General features: G+C 46.3%; 1 protein-coding gene across 1 annotated transcript in view; it reads left to right on the forward strand.

Moving 5' to 3' along the window:
* Positions 1-17500, forward strand: part of tafa3a (TAFA chemokine like family member 3a) — a 55870-nt gene that overhangs the window by 15498 nt on the left and 22872 nt on the right. Inside the window, exon 2 of the mRNA XM_084019868.1 lies at positions 15468-15580. Within this exon, the coding sequence (XP_083875994.1) occupies positions 15469-15580 (112 nt within the window). The 5' untranslated portion in view covers position 15468. The remainder of the gene's footprint in view (positions 1-15467; positions 15581-17500) is intronic.

The following is a 17500-nucleotide window of genomic DNA, read 5'->3' on the forward strand; positions in this document are numbered from 1 at the left end:
TCCGAGTCTGAAGGATGTCGTCATGGCAACCAGCAGCCAAAATCACAATGTTGGCTGCAACTACGAAGGTGTTGCATGTGGATTCGACCCGTTCCCCATCAGAACTGGACTCTGGTTCAATTAAAGGAATACTTCAACGTTAATGGAAATACGCTCAACTCCTTCCTTGCAGAAAGTTTGATGAATAGATAATTAAGAAGGTAAATATGAAGCCAGGAGATGTTAGCTTAGCTTAGCATAAAGAAAAATGCGGGAAAACGTTAACCTGGCTCTGTCTGAAAGCAACAAATCATTATATGTTTTTTTTTGCGTTTGAGGTTCCTGAAGTCTTTGCTGTGGCTGTGTGGTTGCCGGGTAACCAGAAGAGTCTCCAGGAAGTAACTGCACGGACCATGAAAAGTAGTTCCTTACATAATCGGGCCAAACGGCGACGTGCTGTTAAGTTAAGTTAAGTTAATATTGGATTTTGTCGCGGATCGCCCATAAAAAAAACCTTTTGTAATAAGTCGATCGTTGTGAATTTCCATCATCTCGAAGCTCTTGGAAACTCTTTGGTCTCCATCGATCCCTTGGAGGTCATATTGGTTAAATAATGTCACATCACGGGACTTCTGGGTATTGTAGTTCACATATTAAAAGTTAATAATCCACCAATATGATGAAGTAATGACATATTCATATGACGGCATATTAGGAAAAAAAGGAGCCGAGAGACAACCAGCATCTATGCTAGCTAACGTCCCATGAATGTACATGTATGTTTGTAATGAATCGCCTCGTTAAGGTCTTTAGGGTGATGATGTTGATGCTTATTGTTGCTTTTATTCATATGAGGACAAACTGTCATCTTATAGTGTTTATTGATCGTGGCGGTTGGGCTAACAGGCTATCTTAGCCCGCAAATTTGCGACTTTTTTTCTCTGAATATCGCCTGATACGCCGTCATACATTAGATTTTAGATTTTTTATTTCAAACATGTCAAAATGAATTCAGAAAGTGCCATTTTTCAAGATAAATACATGAAAATCCAGCTTCACTAAGTGGAGGAAACGTCTGAAACTGAATTGTCGGAGAGGAACATGATGTTTGTCTTCCTTAACGATGGGTGATAACTGTTATTTGGTCCTGCGTACACACACACACACACACACACACACACACACACACACACACACACACACTGTGGTGGTTTTATTATTCAGATGGTTTTCCAGCAGAAGTCGGACTGCGTGCTGTTTTTTCCATGAGAATTAAACGTCGGAGAAAGACTGGAGGTGGAGCTGCTTTGATCAGATTCTGAACACAATGTGAAATCTGATATTATAAAAAAAAAGACACCATGCAAATTCAGGATAATTATTTAGAATAAATTTCAGGCGTTGCTGAAATTCTTCAAAGAGAGCTTACATAGTATTTTTACATGAGAGGAAGAAGACACTTTTTCACATTCATGCCAGCAGATTAAACACACGATCCATGATGATGCTTCTCCCAATGAAAACACAACAACAACAACACGACCTCTCTCCTCTTATAACGACCTCTCTCCTCTTATCTGCACCTCTCGCTGCAAAAACAGGGTCGTCCAGAAAAGAGGATTATTCCTGAGCTGAGAGGTGAAACTGTGGAGAGAGAAAATGGAGAGAACGTGTCAAACTGCTCTCAAAGGAGTAGAAACACACACTTCCATCATGTTGTTTCTCTGAAAAGACACATTTTAATGTGCAACCTGTGAAAAAAGAAAAGAAGTACACCATCTAATTGGTAAATAAGCTCCTGGATCAGCTGCAGGTTTAGCATCTGTTAGCAGTGTGTGTGTGTGTGTGTGTGTGTGTGTGTGTGTGTGTTAGCATGCTGTGGTGCATATGCTTACACCTTTGAGATTATCCTCAGCCAGGCTTATACAATCCATTTAGCACACAGGCTGTAATACAGTATTAGCATGTACAGTCAGGCCAAAGAAATCCCGGATTTAAAAAAAGATGGAGAAACTGCAACAGATATTTCCGTTACACTGTTACACTCAGGCCGAAGGGTTTCCTTTACTTCATGACTTTTACTGTGAGGTCACTTTTTTTATTACACTTTTGTATTGAAATCAAAATCAGAGTACATTATACAGCACAACATATATACATCATTTTTATTTAAAAACGGAAAAAATTACAAAAAATATAATAAATAAAATAATAATTATATATATATCTGTGAGTTCACCATTTTTTTCATTCAAATTTTTATTGAAATCAAAATCGGAGTACATTATACAGCACAACATTTTTACATCATTTTCTTTTTCTTTTAAAAATAAAAAATAAATAAAAGAATAATACAATAATAATAATAGTAATAATAATGATATAATAATAATTCTATATCCCTGTGAGGTCACCATGTTGGCCTGGATCCTGTCATTCAGTTCTTCTGTCGGAACATTTAGAAACATTTAAGATGTTTGAGCGTTGTCACACGGGGACGATGTGTCCTTCAGTATAAATAGAAGAGATCTGTTTTTATTCCCTCAAAGCATCTGGTTAAAAACATGCCGACGAGGACTGTGACGCTTTCATCATCTTCATCTCCGCCTCAAATCACGCCGCCATGGAAACGTCAATCATTGAGGCCATTTAAAAAAACAAAGTGTAGAAAAATAAACCTCCATGTTCGGCTCAGATCCGCCGTCGTCACTCCGCCGTGAAACCGCCAGCTGTTCTGTCACTTTACACCACTTTACACTTCTGTTTATTTGTGATCTTTGAAGTGTCATTAAATTATTATTATCTCCAGCCTGCGGGGAGATCATGTGCACATGTGTGCGTCTGTTTGTCCGTCCACAGCTGATCTCTCGACTCGAGCTGCCAGCCCGATCATTGATGTTTGCTCGAGGACCTGTCGTGGCTATATATCTCGTGACTTTATTTATAATTGTCATCTTATGGGTGGGCTAACATGCTAGCGGTAGCTTCCACTTGTCATAGACGATGTAAACAAGTTGCTTGACTGGATCTTTGCCGATGCTATGACTTATGACTTGCTAAGTGTTTATTAGTGTTTTTTTGAATAACGAAACCTTTTCATGGTGAAATCTGAAAGCTTGACAAACCTGCCTTTCCTAGTTACGGTTGCTAAGCGACGGTGGGATGATCTCAGGAAAGCATTGGACTGGTAATAAGCGCTTCCCCCGGCACGTAGACCGGCGTACGCTGACCTGAGGCCTGCCTGTCGACTTCACGATCACAGCTGTTTGCTTCATGTGCGCCGCACGCTTCCCCGCTCCCGGCCACCAGAGAGAAGAAAGTCACCAGCAGCCCAGATGTCATGTGGACACTAGACAGCCTCCATGTATTTATAGTAATCTCTAGAAGCCATCGTGTTCCACTGCAGACTGCATTCACACTAACCGTTTTCTCTCCGGTCAATAAAAAAGCCAGACGACAACAAATGAATCAATTAAAGGCTGTGAGCATCTATTTAATCCCAGACCTTCGTCTCTCGCTCCGACTCCCGGCTACAAAGTCTGAGTGCAAACTGGATTGATTGAGGATGTTTTTTCTTCTTTTTGAAACCCGTCTGTTGGTCCAATCGAGGCGTCTTCCTCGTGTACGAGTTTAATCTGGCATCTTTAAACGAGAGCACACGTGTAGTGCTGCATCTCTGCAGCCTCCGCAGTGAGAGTATAGTGAGCATAGTGCACAGATTGGAGTGCACAAGTGGGTGCAAACGTTGTCTACGTGATTAAAGGGATGGAGATCGTATGAAACGGGGAAGTCGTTGGAACGAAGCATTGTTGTTCGGTGTAAGGTACTATTGTAACAAGCGGCGGTTATTAGATCATCTCCGGCGGAGCTTCCTGCTGAGCCGTCGCAGCTCGCCGGTCCAAGCGGGGGTCGTTGGAGCGTGTAAAGGTCACGCTGAGTGACGGCTCGGTGGAATCCCCTCTGAGAGCATGTCATCGAGAAGAAAACACTCCGTGTTCCTGAGATGACATGTTGTTCACTGTAACCCCTGATGTCGGAGGTGTTCGGGACCGTGAGCCGAAGCCTTGAAGCCCCACGCTAGTGCACGTGATGGTAAATGGTAAATGGCCTCATTTATATAGTGCTTTTGTCCAAAGCGCTTTACAGTAATGACTGTCATTCACCCATTCACTCACACATTCACTCACACATTCACACACTGACGGCGGAGTCAACCACGCAGGGCGACAGCCAGCTCGTCAGGAGCAATTAGGGTGAGGTGTCTTGCTCAGGGACACCAGGCACTCAGGAGGAGGAGCCGGGGATTGAACCGGTGATCTTGCGGTTACCAGCCAACGCGCTCTAAACCCCCATCATATGATCACGTGATGGTTTAAATGCATAATTCCTGTCAACAACAACGATTCCTGAATGTTTTTTTCTCTTCCTTAAGTCTGTTTGACGGAAGAGGAATCGTACGACGGCGTTTCAGGGTCACTGTAGGAAAAACCTGGAGCCGAGAGAGTAGTGCGTAAAACTCAATAAAACTCACATATTTGTCACTTTATAGATAAATATAGCCGATATAAACAAGTGTCTTGGTTACGCGAACACCGGATGTTTGCCGTTGCTATGTCAACAAGTTTCCGCTACCGCTAGCATGTTAGCCCAACCGCCCGATCAATAAATACCATAAGATGACAGTTTGTCCTCATATGAATAAAAGCAACACTAAGCATCAACATCATCACCCTAAGGACCTTAACGAGGTGATGTCACACGTTGGGATGATTCATTACAAACATGTACATTCATGGGACGTTAGCTAGCATAGATGCTGCGTGTTAGCACTTTCACCCTCTCTTTGTTTTTTTAAGTCTGCCTGACAGAAGAGGAATTCTCCATCCTGCAAAGAAAATGTAGGTTCCTCACATTTCTGGGTCAGATAGCGTTCATAAATCTTTCTTATTGAATATGTCGTTTCCAACCCTGTCTCGTCTGATTTATCGTTCAGAAAAAGTATGAGATAAACAAAAAAACCAGAGGAGGAATGAAAGAGAAAAGGCATTGTCTAGACATGTGTTGTGCAGAGATGGATAATTGAGCTCCTCCGTCCTTGATGTGGAGATTAAATTTTCATTTACAGAATAAAGTACAAAGCTGAGGAGGAAGCCTTCACAGAGTCTGAGTGGAACTGATAACGCAGCACGTATCAGCATCCACCTGACGGGAGGCAGAATGCCATTATGAATATGTGCTGTGCTTTCCTTTGGGGGGGCCAAAACGCAATGAAAGCAGTTTCCAACCCGGAGGCCTTGAGCTCGCCGCACGCCGGCAGCCTGAACGCACGCCGCCAATTATCCCGCCGCCCTCCGCTCCGAACGCCGCCTCCGTTTAACATCCCAGAGTCGTCATCGCTTTAGAGTTTGGCCTTATCATTTTATGTCCGTGTATTATCGTCACTTTCAGGCATTAAAGCAAATGTCCTTTTGTCAAGTGGTGTCGGAGCCCGTCGGGCCAACGAGGGATCGAACCGCCGGTGTGAGGAGTGAGGAGCAGCTAATTAAGAGTCGGCCTCCGAATACCGTTTCATATGATATCAGTAATCCTGTAGGACCTCTGCTCACCGGGGACCGAGGCCTCACACACACACAGATATCTATATAGATATATATCCATTAACGGATCGTTTGACGCTGTAATTAAAGATGGATTAATCAATCCCCCGTTTGGAAAAGAAGCTGAGAGCGTTTTTCTCTCCACCAACGAGCCGGATGAATCTGCAGCGTTCCCTTTTAAAGGACGGGTTCACACATTAGATGTGATTTCAATGCTGAAGCCAGTTTAATAGATCTGTTAGTTTAAAAGGTGTCGTTACTGTTGAGAGGTTTGAGTGAACAGTTGAAACATCTGTATTCTATTACCAGGCTACACATCCACCTCGTCACGCTGTCATGCTGCACCATATGGACGAGCCCGAGGCCGCTCCCCGCCCCGTTGCCGTGACGACGCTCCGCCAAAAGTCACTGGGGCTGCAGGTTACCAGGAAACAACCTCACAGCTCCGATGTTCCAGAGAGTTCTTATACGCTGCGACATCTATATTCCTATCGTAGAGTAAACTGAATGTTTTCAAACTAGTGTCATAGTTTTATTATTATTACAATTATTCATTATCTGGCTCTTCCTGGGGAACCCTGAGGTGTCGCCAGACCAGACCAGACCAGACCAGACCAGACTAGAATAGAATAGACCAGACCAGACCAGACTAGAATAGAATAGACCAGACCAGACCAGACCAGACCAGACCAGACTAGAATAGAACAGACCAGACCAGATGTCCTTAGTCCCCCGGTGAGTCTACCTCTCAGTGATGGGACTTGCCCCCCCAGGAAACCTCTATAGACCTGAAGTTGTGTTTTGTTCAAAGGAACTGATGATGGTTAACTATAACTCCGTTACAGCAGATTCTCCTTCATTCTAATAAAAGGTCTGGATTTCATTGATTCTGTAAATATGAGCAGCAGATCTTCCCCTCCTCTCCCTCCATGAGGTGAACCGAGTGAACAGTAAACTCTGTTCCTGCAGAAAGAGAGGAAGCAACCGCCGCGCCTCATTTATACTTTCAATGAGCTTGCATAAATCAGCTGAAGTGATCCCAGAAAACACTGAGTCTCCCTCACTGAGCGCACAGAGGAGCCGCCCAACCAGGTCTTTGAAGGGACTCTAAAAGGGACTTAAGCGGGCCTGTCAAAAACTTAAACCGGCTCTGGTTTGAAAAGGGATTCTTTCAGCTCCTCTCTGTCTCCTCGTCGCTTCTCCCAGAAGTCCCGGCGTCCGCCGGCTCACAGGGAGGCTAACAAACACGTTCTATCCACAACCGAACGAGTTCATAGAATATTAGTCTGAATCAGAGGTCTTCATCAGGGGTCGGGGACCCCTAGTGGGTCCACAGAGTTACTGCAGGGGGTCCCCGAAATTATATAATCCCAAACATTTTATCTGACAAAATTTAAAATGTCCAAAACACACAAATACAACCTATATAAAGAAAATATGAATCTTCCTCTTTGTCAGCCAGGGATTGTATTGTTATTGTATCTCGAGCACGTTTTGAAGCTCACGTATCATTCATGATTCATGCATTGTGTTGAGAATCTGTTGTACATGTGCACGGTCTCCGGAGCAGCATGTAACTCATTTCTTTGTGTTTTTAACAGATTTGTCTGGAGGAGAAACTAAAGCACTAAATTGCTGTGAGAATTAGTTGGTCCAGACTTGTCAGCGTTGACATCCAATTACGTGGCGGCGCTCTCTCTCGGGGCCATCCACTGGAACGCCCGTTATTAAACACTTTCTTGTTGAGAGCTGAATCCGAACTGCAAAGCCTCGATTGGCGACGGGAGGGGGGGGGGGGGGGGTCGGAGGTCAACGTCAGAAGGATGTGAGTCACGGCGGTCGGCGTGGAGCTCACAAGCAGCTTAGAGGGAGAATTAGAAGACCGCCGCTCGCCGTATCTCGTCTTAGTCGGCGTGTCGGTGAAAGCCTCTAAGTGTACGATACCGCTACATGAAACATCCCCGCCCCGTCCCCGCGTCCTTCTTCCTGCATGACCGGATTTACCTCGGCCAATGTAGAAAAAAATATTTAAAAAAAAAAACGTGTCAGAGAGAGGGGGGCAATATTCCGAGAAAAATAAGTTGCAAATTTGCGAGTTCATGAAGTGGAGAATTGTAGAGTTTATAAAGTCGCAAATGTGTATATCTGCTGTATGTGCCGAGGTTATGTTTCTAAACTTGCATATTTGCAATTTTATAAATGCATATGTCCGACATAAACAAGTGTCTTGGTTCCGCTAACACCGGATGTTTGCTGTTGCTATGACAACAAGTGAAAGCTACCGCTAGCATGTTAGCCCAACCGCCCCGATCAATAAACACCCATAAGATGACAGTTTGTCCTCATATGAATAAAAGCAACAATAAGCATCAACATCATCACCCTAAGGACCTTAACGAGGTGATGTCACACGTTGGGATGATTCATTACAAACATACATGTACATTCATGGGACGTTAGCTAGCATAGATGCTGGTTGTTAGCATCGGTATAAACTGGCACATTTGCCTCTGGTTTTCTTGAGTATTGCCCCCCTCTCTCGGCTCCGTTTTTGGGGCCCTAATACACCTAGATCACTTCGGCGTGGTGGCGTTGTTGTTGTGTTTCCTGTCTGTTAGTTCTTCATGGCCGACTCACATGCACCCCCCTTGTTATGGTTCACGATGTGTGACCGGGCTCTCCTCTTCAGGCTCGCTCTTCCTCGTTTCTCACGCGTTTGCTTGCTGGTGCATTTCTTATTTATGAATTGCATGCTACCTCGGCCCGAGTGAGCGGGGCCGGTTAAGCGCCGCCTCGCTGCGGCGTGAATAATGCATTGATGCTCAGTCTTTTAAAAGGTGCTGGTGGACTTGTAGGTGGCGGAGCGGCGCCGGGCCGTGGATCCTGGCCCGCGTCCCAGAGAGTTGGCCTTTAGAGGCTCTGGCACATCCTCGGCCGTCCTGAAGACGAGCTAATGAGGTGCAGGAGATTCAGGTTCTTCGTCGTGACCCTGCACTTGTTCTGATGCAGAGTCGAGGCCGGCGTCAGCAGCAACGCATGATTTAAGTTACGAGTGGCGAGGAGGAAACTCTACCACGCCACAATCTGGACATGAACACATGAAACACAACAAAACACTTTATTCTGGTCCAACGCAGGCCTTGGGGGTCCCTCCACCAGGTCTCTAAAGGCCTTGGGGGTCCCTCCACCGGGTCTCTATAGGCCATGGGGGTCCCTCCACCAGGTCTCTAAAGGCCTTGGGGGTCCCTCCACCGGGTCTCTGTAGGCCTTGGGGGTCCCTCCACCAGGTCTCTAAAGGCCTTGGGGGTCCCTCCACCGGGTCTCTTTAGGCCTTGGGGGTCCCTCCACCAGGTCTCTGTAGGCCTTGGGGGTCAACACACAACAATCAAGTTGATTGGACGATTGTTTTTGAGGATTCAGGAGCCGCCACGAATGTGTATCATGTTGAAACTGGCTTTTTATTTAATTGGACAAATAAAATGTTAAATTATATAACATTTTTCTTTTGTTCTCATTCTCATCTTTTTTTAATGGTTGTAAATAAAGACAGGACGACCCGGCTCCCATCATCATGTTTTCCATCTCACCAGTTGGATTTTATTTTAGACTTGAGTGAAGTCGCTGCTGACGAGTCGTGTGCAACTCAGTGAATGAAAGCGGTGACATCATGTCGCTCTTCTGAGAGACACCAGTCGCTTCAATGTTGGAGCAGAATGTAGGTCAGGAAGAGTTCGGCTCATCTCCAGCCTCGCCGCCGCGGTGGCTTCGGTCTCAGGGTCGGAGGGAAGTTAGTGGTACGTTGGAGCGTTAGCATCTGAAGCGTGTTTCTGCTGTTTGCATCTATCAAGGGTGAAAAAGAGAGTTTATTTAACAGTCGATGTACAAACATACATGGATAAAGGGCCTTAGTTTGTTTTATTCTTTTACTCAAAAATAAAGAAATATTATATCAAAGTTCAAAAAATTGTGGAACTTAAAATTCCAGTATCAGAATGAACGATGTTTTTATCCTTTGAGATGATTTCTGTGCCGGATGATTCAATCAGTTTGACTTATTGGATTAGAAGTCTATGAGAAAATGGTCCTACTTCTCTCTGCAGGCCACCAGGGGGCGACTCCTCTCTGGTTGTATAGAAGTCTATGAGAAAATGGTCCTACTTCTCTTTGCTGGCCACCAGGGGGCGACTCCTCTCTGGTTGTATAGAAGTCTATGAGAAAATGGTCCTACTTCTCTCTGCTGGCCACCAGGGGGCGACTCCTCTCTGGTTGTATAGAAGTCTATGAGAAAATGGTCCTACTTCTCTCTGCTGGCCACCAGGGGGCGACTCCTCTCCGGTTGTATAGAAGTCTATGAGAAAATGGTCCTACTTCTCTCTGCTGGCCACCAGGGGGCGACTCCTCTCTGGTTGTATAGAAGTCTATGAGAAAATGGCCCTACTTCTCTCTGCTGGCCACCAGGGGGCGACTCCTCTCTGGTTGTATAGAAGTCTATGAGAAAATGGTCCTACTTCTCTCTGCTGGCCACCAGGGGGCGACTCCTCTCTGGTTGTATAGAAGTCTATGAGAAAATGGTCCTACTTCTCTCTGCTGGCCACCAGGGGGCGACTCCTCTCTGGTTGTATAGAAGTCTATGAGAAAATGGTCCTACTTCTCTCTGCTGGCCACCAGGGGGCGACTCCTCTCAGGTTGTATAGAAGTCTATGAGAAAATGGTCCTACTTCTCTCTGCTGGCCACCAGGGGGCGACTCCTCTCTGGTTGTATAGAAGTCTATGAGAAAATGGTCCTACTTCTCTCTGCTGGCCACCAGGGGGCGACTCCTCTCTGGTTGTATAGAAGTCTATGAGAAAATGGTCCTACTTCTCTTTGCTGGCCACCAGGGGGCGACTCCTCTCTGGTTGTATAGAAGTCTATGAGAAAATGGTCCTACTTCTCTCTGCTGGCCACCAGGGGGCGACTCCTCTCTGTTTGTATAGAAGTCTATGAGAAAATGGTCCTACTTCTCTCTGCTGGCCACCAGGGGGCGACTCCTCTCCGGTTGTATAGAAGTCTATGAGAAAATGGTCCTACTTCTCTCTGCTGGCCACCAGGGGGCGACTCCTCTCCGGTTGTATAGAAGTCTATGAGAAAATGGCCCTACTTCTCTCTGCTGGCCACCAGGGGGCGACTCCTCTCTGGTTGTATAGAAGTCTATGAGAAAATGGTCCTACTTCTCTCTGCTGGCCACCAGGGGGCGACTCCTCTCTGGTTGTATAGAAGTCTATGAGAAAATGGTCCTACTTCTCTCTGCTGGCCACCAGGGGGCGACTCCTCTCTGGTTGTATAGAAGTCTATGAGAAAATGGTCCTACTTCTCTCTGCTGGCCACCAGGGGGCGACTCCTCTCTGGTTGTATAGAAGTCTATGAGAAAATGGTCCTACTTCTCTCTGCTGGCCACCAGGGGGCGACTCCTCTCTGGTTGTATAGAAGTCTATGAGAAAATGGTCCTACTTCTCTCTGCTGGCCACCAGGGGGCGACTCCTCTCTGGTTGTATAGAAGTCTATGAGAAAATGGTCCTACTTCTCTCTGCTGGCCACCAGGGGGCGACTCCTCTCAGGTTGTATAGAAGTCTATGAGAAAATGGTCCTACTTCTCTCTGCTGGCCACCAGGGGGCGACTCCTCTCTGGTTGTGTAGAAGTCTATGAGAAAATGGTCCTACTTCTCTCTTGATTTAACGTTGGAACGCCGTGGAACGTTATCTCGTACGTTGAGAGATCTCCGTATCCGTCGCTTCACGTCCCGGTGGTTCTTATCTGCTCAGTCAGTCGTCGCAGCTTAGCGGTACGCCGACCGGCTGTTTATCCCAGAGTGACTTATATTGCTTTAAAGCAGCAGAATGATTTTCTGCTTGAGCAGACACATTGTTGGATGAAATGTGGAAATAATACTCAGAGATCCACTTAGCGTTTACTTTGATCTTATTACAGGGAACGCCCGGCGCACGCTTTCAGTTTGTGTCAAAATACTTTTCCACGGTTCTGAATATGCACTTAAGCGTTTTGTCGTGACTGACTCGGGATCAGACGTGGCGACGGTTGCTGCTGAGGAGGGGGATCGTTCAGGGGAAGGAAATGACCTAGAAAGCTCAACAAAACCTGTCGAAGGTGTTTTTAAAATACAGATTTCTCAGAATAATCCATGAGATCATACATTCTTCAGTTCTTCAGTCGAGTGGAACGTGAGGCGGTTATTGGTGTCTGGATTTAGGTTTTGCATGTTTTATTATTTCTAAGCGATGCCAGCGTTTCTGAGAAAGAGCTTCACTTTAAATCTGGAACGGTAAAACTGGACCCTGATGTAAGTCTCACGTGACCCCGACCTCCTGACCCCGCCCTCGATCCTCAGGTCCTGACCCCGTCCTCGGGTCCGGCGGCGTGCGATGATGCAGCAGGACAGCGTTCTGATCCCCGCCGTGTCCGGTGGTACAGAAACACGCTGCGAGGACACGGCATGAGTCAGAGACTGAAAACACCGAACAGCGAGGGGGAGATGTGTGCCGAGGCGACCTTTGCCCCCGGGGGGATGTCCTCCAACAGGTCTGAGCCTCATGCTGGATTCTGGATTCAAGTACCCGGCCTCCTCCTCTGCTGCTGCTTCCAAAACAACATACCGCACGCCGCTGCCCCAGAACTCACTGTGGAGTTGAGTCACATCCAGTCTCATCGCGGCAGGTTGCTGAACCCGAAGTTACCGACGAGAATCCAGCAGGAAATCTGTGTTTCTTTATGAGGCTCGTTCCTTCAGTCGGAGGGAGGACGACGGAGTATCAGAATAAAATAATAACAGAGCCAAGAGAGTTTATAACCGATATAAAGTTGCTTGGTTCCGCTAATACCGGATGTTTGCCGTTGCTATGACAACAAGTGGAAGCTACCGCTAGCATCTTAGCCCATGACATTTGTTGGACTTTGTTTTTTCTCTCTCATGTTCTTTTTGCTGTTTGATTTTAAAACCGCACTAAATATAAAAACTTGACGATAACGAGCCTGAACGTACATTTAATTACTTATATTTGAGATTTTAGGAGCAAAGACAAATATAAATGAGCAGCGATGTTTTTCCAGGTTGTGTTTGCCTTCGTATGACGTCTTATTCACAAACTTTAAAGGTCTGGTGCTCGACCGCCAGCAGAGACAGAATGTATATATTCTATATATATACTGTATATATATTCTATATACAGTATATAGAATATATATACAGTATATATATATATATATATATATATATATACTGTATATATATTCTATATATATATAATGCCGGCGTGTTAATCGTGCAGTGATTACGTGCCGTGCACTCTTCCCTCAGAAGTAATTCTGGCAGACGGCCAGGTGCTCAGCTGTCACTCCTCCTCGTTCCTCCTCCTCTCCTCTCCTCCTCTCTTCTCCTCCCCCTCATCCTCCTCCTTCTCCTTGTCCTCCTTCTCTTTCTCCTCCTCTTTCTCCTCCTCCTCCTTCTCCTCATCCTCTTTCTCCTCCTCCTCATCCTCGTCCTCCTCTCCCCCCCTCCTCCTTCTCTTCTCCTCTCCTCCTCCTCCTTCTCCTCTCCTCCTTCTCCTCTCCTCCTTCTCCTCCTCTCTGTTGTGTATCTGCTGTGAACACACTCAGCTGTCTGAGTGTCTCCCCTTCGCTGCTGCTGCGAGGCGATGGCCGACCAGGGAGAAGTTAGGTGTGTGTGTGTGTGTGTGTGTGTGTGTGTGTATGTTCATGTGTGTGTGTGTGTGTTCATGTGTGTGTGTGTGTGTTCATGTGTGTGTGTGTGTGTGTGTGTGTTCATGTGTGTGTGTGTGTGTTGGTGATGTGTATCCGTTAGGCTGTAATCACAGACTCCTCGTCTTCTCTCCTCCAGCAGTGGGACTCGGTGAGTAGCAGGAGATCAAAGGGTGTAAGGAGAGTGATGTTGCTGCGGTTGCTAGGCAACACAAAATCTGCAACATGTATGCAAGACACCGTTTCTATTAGCATGAGCCGAATGTCCTGAAACAGGAAACGGGACCGAGAGGAGGAAGCCGGACCAGAGGACGAGCTGCAGCTCCGAGCTACATGCTAACGGGCTTAAAACTACAACGCCCAGATCAGATGATGGAGCCGCCCATGTGAACCTAAAGGTGGCGCTAGAGGGAGAGCCAGCGGGATCAGGACCATGTTGTCCTCCCGATAGAGCTGCTTGATTGCCCCGAAACTGGAGGAGAGAAAGTCTGCAGTTGCTTTAATTGCTCATCAAAAAAAGCTGAATCTAGTCTGGACCTGTTCCTCCAGAAAGCTGAAAAATATTCCCTTTCTCTGCTCCGATATTCTCCTTATTATACCATTTAATATTTACAACCGATCCTGCGTCTGCGACCAACGTTGGTGTTCCTGGACGCTGCAGTGACTCTCTATCGCCCCTTGTGGTGCAAGAGGGTATATCAACACACAGGCTGGGGCATGCTCGTACTTCGATAGCCCCCCCCATGACGGCACGTTTGTGATGAGCCACCTGGTGTCGGCCGCCGCATCCATCAGGTGGAAAATAATGACCCTGTTAACCAGCATCCAGCAGAGCACCTGAACGCCACGCAGGTTCCCTCAGCGAGACGTTCGAGTTCGTAGTAAAACAACCTGTGAGGCGTTTCATTTTCAACCCTCAGACTGTAATTATTAGTTTTCTCCCTTTCTTCTTATCAATCAGTGCAAATAAGAAGAAAAAAATATTGTTTACAGAAGATATAATATTTAATGTGTGCTTATTATTTCCCTTTAAAGATAAACAGAAGTGAAAGAAGTAATAAAGTGAGAGTGAGGTGGAACTGCTTTTCAGAATCAGAGCTGCAACTTAATTTTTTAATGGCGTCACGGCGGCGCTGCGTCTCGTTCTGAACTGCAGGGGGCGACGTGAAAGTGAGTTTCCGACGCTGCGAGAGGTCATGTGACCGGTTAGTTCCAGCGGCGCTGCAGCGTTGATCTGTTTCTAACGGAATGTTCTGCAGGAGACAGGAAGTCCGATGATGCCCGCAGGAGACGTGATCCCGTTAAACCGGTGTGACACCGCTTAGGATGCAGTTCACAAAGTGACCTTCCAAGGGTTAAAGGGATTCATGGTCGAGGGTTTTTTTGGATATTAAGATGTTTATGCTTCAGGCCTGATGAACGCTGGACGCCTACAGGCCGATACAACTTGAAAATCAAATTTGTAGGGGGCGCTAGTGAGACAATTTTTCAATATTTTTACTTTTAAATAATGATCAGGCCCCCAAAGTGCACTTCTTTTTGTGTCTTTGTTTCGTCGGGGGAGGGGAAGCCGTCGCATCGACCGCTTCAACCATTGAAAATATGCCTCTACCAATGAAAGCACATTGTCTTGTACCGTGGTTTACTGTAGTGTGATAAAGCTACCGTTACGCACAGACAGGAATATTACTTGGTTGCTATGGGGACAATAAAAGTGGAACGTGCAGCGTAGCTACTTCACTAGCATAGCTTCATTTTGGGGTCAGATTTGCACGTCAAAGTTCATCCCAGCTGAAAAACAACAGGCGCAGATTTGAAACCACAGATTGCTGCTGTTGTGTTTGATCGGGCCTTAATGCCGCTGTCATTCCTGTTTCTGTTTCCCTGGCAACGGCCACACGTCCTGCACCGCGGCGGGAACCAATCCTCAACACGGGCCGAGGCGTCCACCTCAAAGCCCCGTGGATGGAAGCGTTGTGATTTCAGGAGTTCCTGTAATTGACCGTCTCCGCCTGCCAACGCCGGACACTCGGGGAGCTCGCTGGCGCCGAGCCCGGCAGCGTCGGCCTGCACATCTGAGTGTTTGTGTCATGTAAATGTCTGTGGCTGACGGCTGATGATGTGTGTTTCTGTCCTCCAGGATGCGGGAGAGTGACCTACAGAGCGTTTGCAGAAGGGCGCTGCTGCTGACCGTCTGCATGGTGTCTCTGTGGGGACAGCTGACCAGCGCCTCGTCTCACCGGAGCCACATAGGTACGCCCAGTTCACCTGCAGCTAATGCTGCTGCAGCCGCTAATGCTAACATGTTACCTGGGGAAGACAAGGCTTTAAGAAACCTACTGGTTCATGTATTCATATTCTTTATTTGGATCCCCATTAGCTTCACAAAGTGGTCGCTAGTCTTCAAAGACAAAGACTTACGACGGCTTATTAGTGCACTGTAGGACAAAAACAAAACGGAGCCGAGAGGGGGGCGATATTCAGACAAACAAAGGGCAAATTTGTCAGTTTATTCCGATGCTAACCAGCTAACGTCCCATGAATGTACATGTATGTTTGTAATGAATCATCCCAACGTGTGACATCACCTCGTTAAGGTCCTTAGGGTGATGATGTTGATGCTTACATGCTAGCGGTAGCTTTCACCTGTTGTCATAGCAACGTCAAACATCCGGTGTTAGTGGAACCAAGCAACTTGTTTATATATCGGCTATATATATTTATAAAGTGGATAATTTGTGACTTTTTTCTCTGAATATTGCCCCCTCTCTCCGTTTGTTTTTTCTTTTTTCCCGACAGCGGTGATGCGCCGTCGCAGGAGTGCATTTCAAGCCACAAAACCTCTGTAAAAAACAGTGTTTCTCATGAGGGTTGTGCGTGGACTCGGTATTAATTCAAATTGTCCCTATTACAGTCATCGTTGAAAAGACTGAAAGGAAAATGTTTTTTTTCATTATGTTTATGAGCTTTTGACTTCCGTGGGGCAACAAAACAGCAGGATCCGACTGTGGCAAATCAAATGCATCAGCAGGTTGTATGTATTTAATGGAGGAAGAAAAGCAAACAAACAAATATGATAGAATGATACACAACATGCCGGCGTTCTCCTTTAAATGTCTCGCTTAAAAGACTTGATTGAGGGAACGGAACATTACTCACTGATTGTTCCTGCGTTCCTACATTTATGTATGAATTCATTCCTCCTCAGGGATTTCAATCAGCCGGCAGCCTCGTATGTGGAGACTCTTTGTGTCGCTGCGAAGTGCCTTTAGAGAAGGTTTTATTAAAACAAACTGGAAACCAGCTCCTAATAATAGAATTGTTTTCCCATTTCCCCCCTTGAAGGATAAATCATCACAGCGAGACAGTGAGATGCATCATTACAGATATATGATTTGGCCGATACGACAGTAAATCATCACTGGAATCTCTCGTCGTGTGATTCTCACGGCTTATCGTTGATAAATAATCACAAACCGGTTTCAGGGAAGTCCCAGTGTTCAGCCAACGGAGTTCTTCAAAAGCAGCTGGTATAATTAGCCACGCCTCCCTGGTTCCTCGGATTTCGTGTAATGTTTGCATGTTGTGCAGTCGTGCGAGGCGAGCTTCACGTGGAAACAGAAACAGGGATACAGGTTCGGGGTATAGCGTGCATCTGAGTGATTCCCCTTTAATGGGGGCGGTGGATCTGATCCCCGGGTGCATCGCTGGAAAACTGTGACCACACAAAAAATAATGAGTCCTCTTAGAACCGGATGGCAAAGAGCAGCAACAAGACCAGCAGATGTTTTTGATAGGGCATCAGCATCCAGAGCCGTGACGACGGATGTACCGAGATAGACCGTGAATGTTTCAAATCAAGCCGAAGCACGTTTCCACCGTTATCGACCCGTTAAACGGTCGTTATCCGCTGATATCTCCACTCTTATCATGCTGAGGACGAGGCTCGACGTTGGCACTGGTTTGCTCAAAGCTCATCCGTCACCTGTGAGATGAACCGGAATGCCAGTCGAGGCCTCATTGGTCGACCTCACTGATGATGTCGTAGCTGAATGGGATGAAGTGGACCGTTGTCAAGCTGCCAATGCTCATTGTTAGCCTGCGATAGCTTAAACACTTTCTGTTCTATTACTGGAAATCCTCGTAACATACCGACAGCAATGAATACATGAA

This window comes from Eutrigla gurnardus (genome assembly GCF_963514095.1).
Source record: "Eutrigla gurnardus genome assembly, chromosome: 2".
NCBI lineage: Eukaryota > Metazoa > Chordata > Actinopteri > Perciformes > Triglidae > Eutrigla > Eutrigla gurnardus.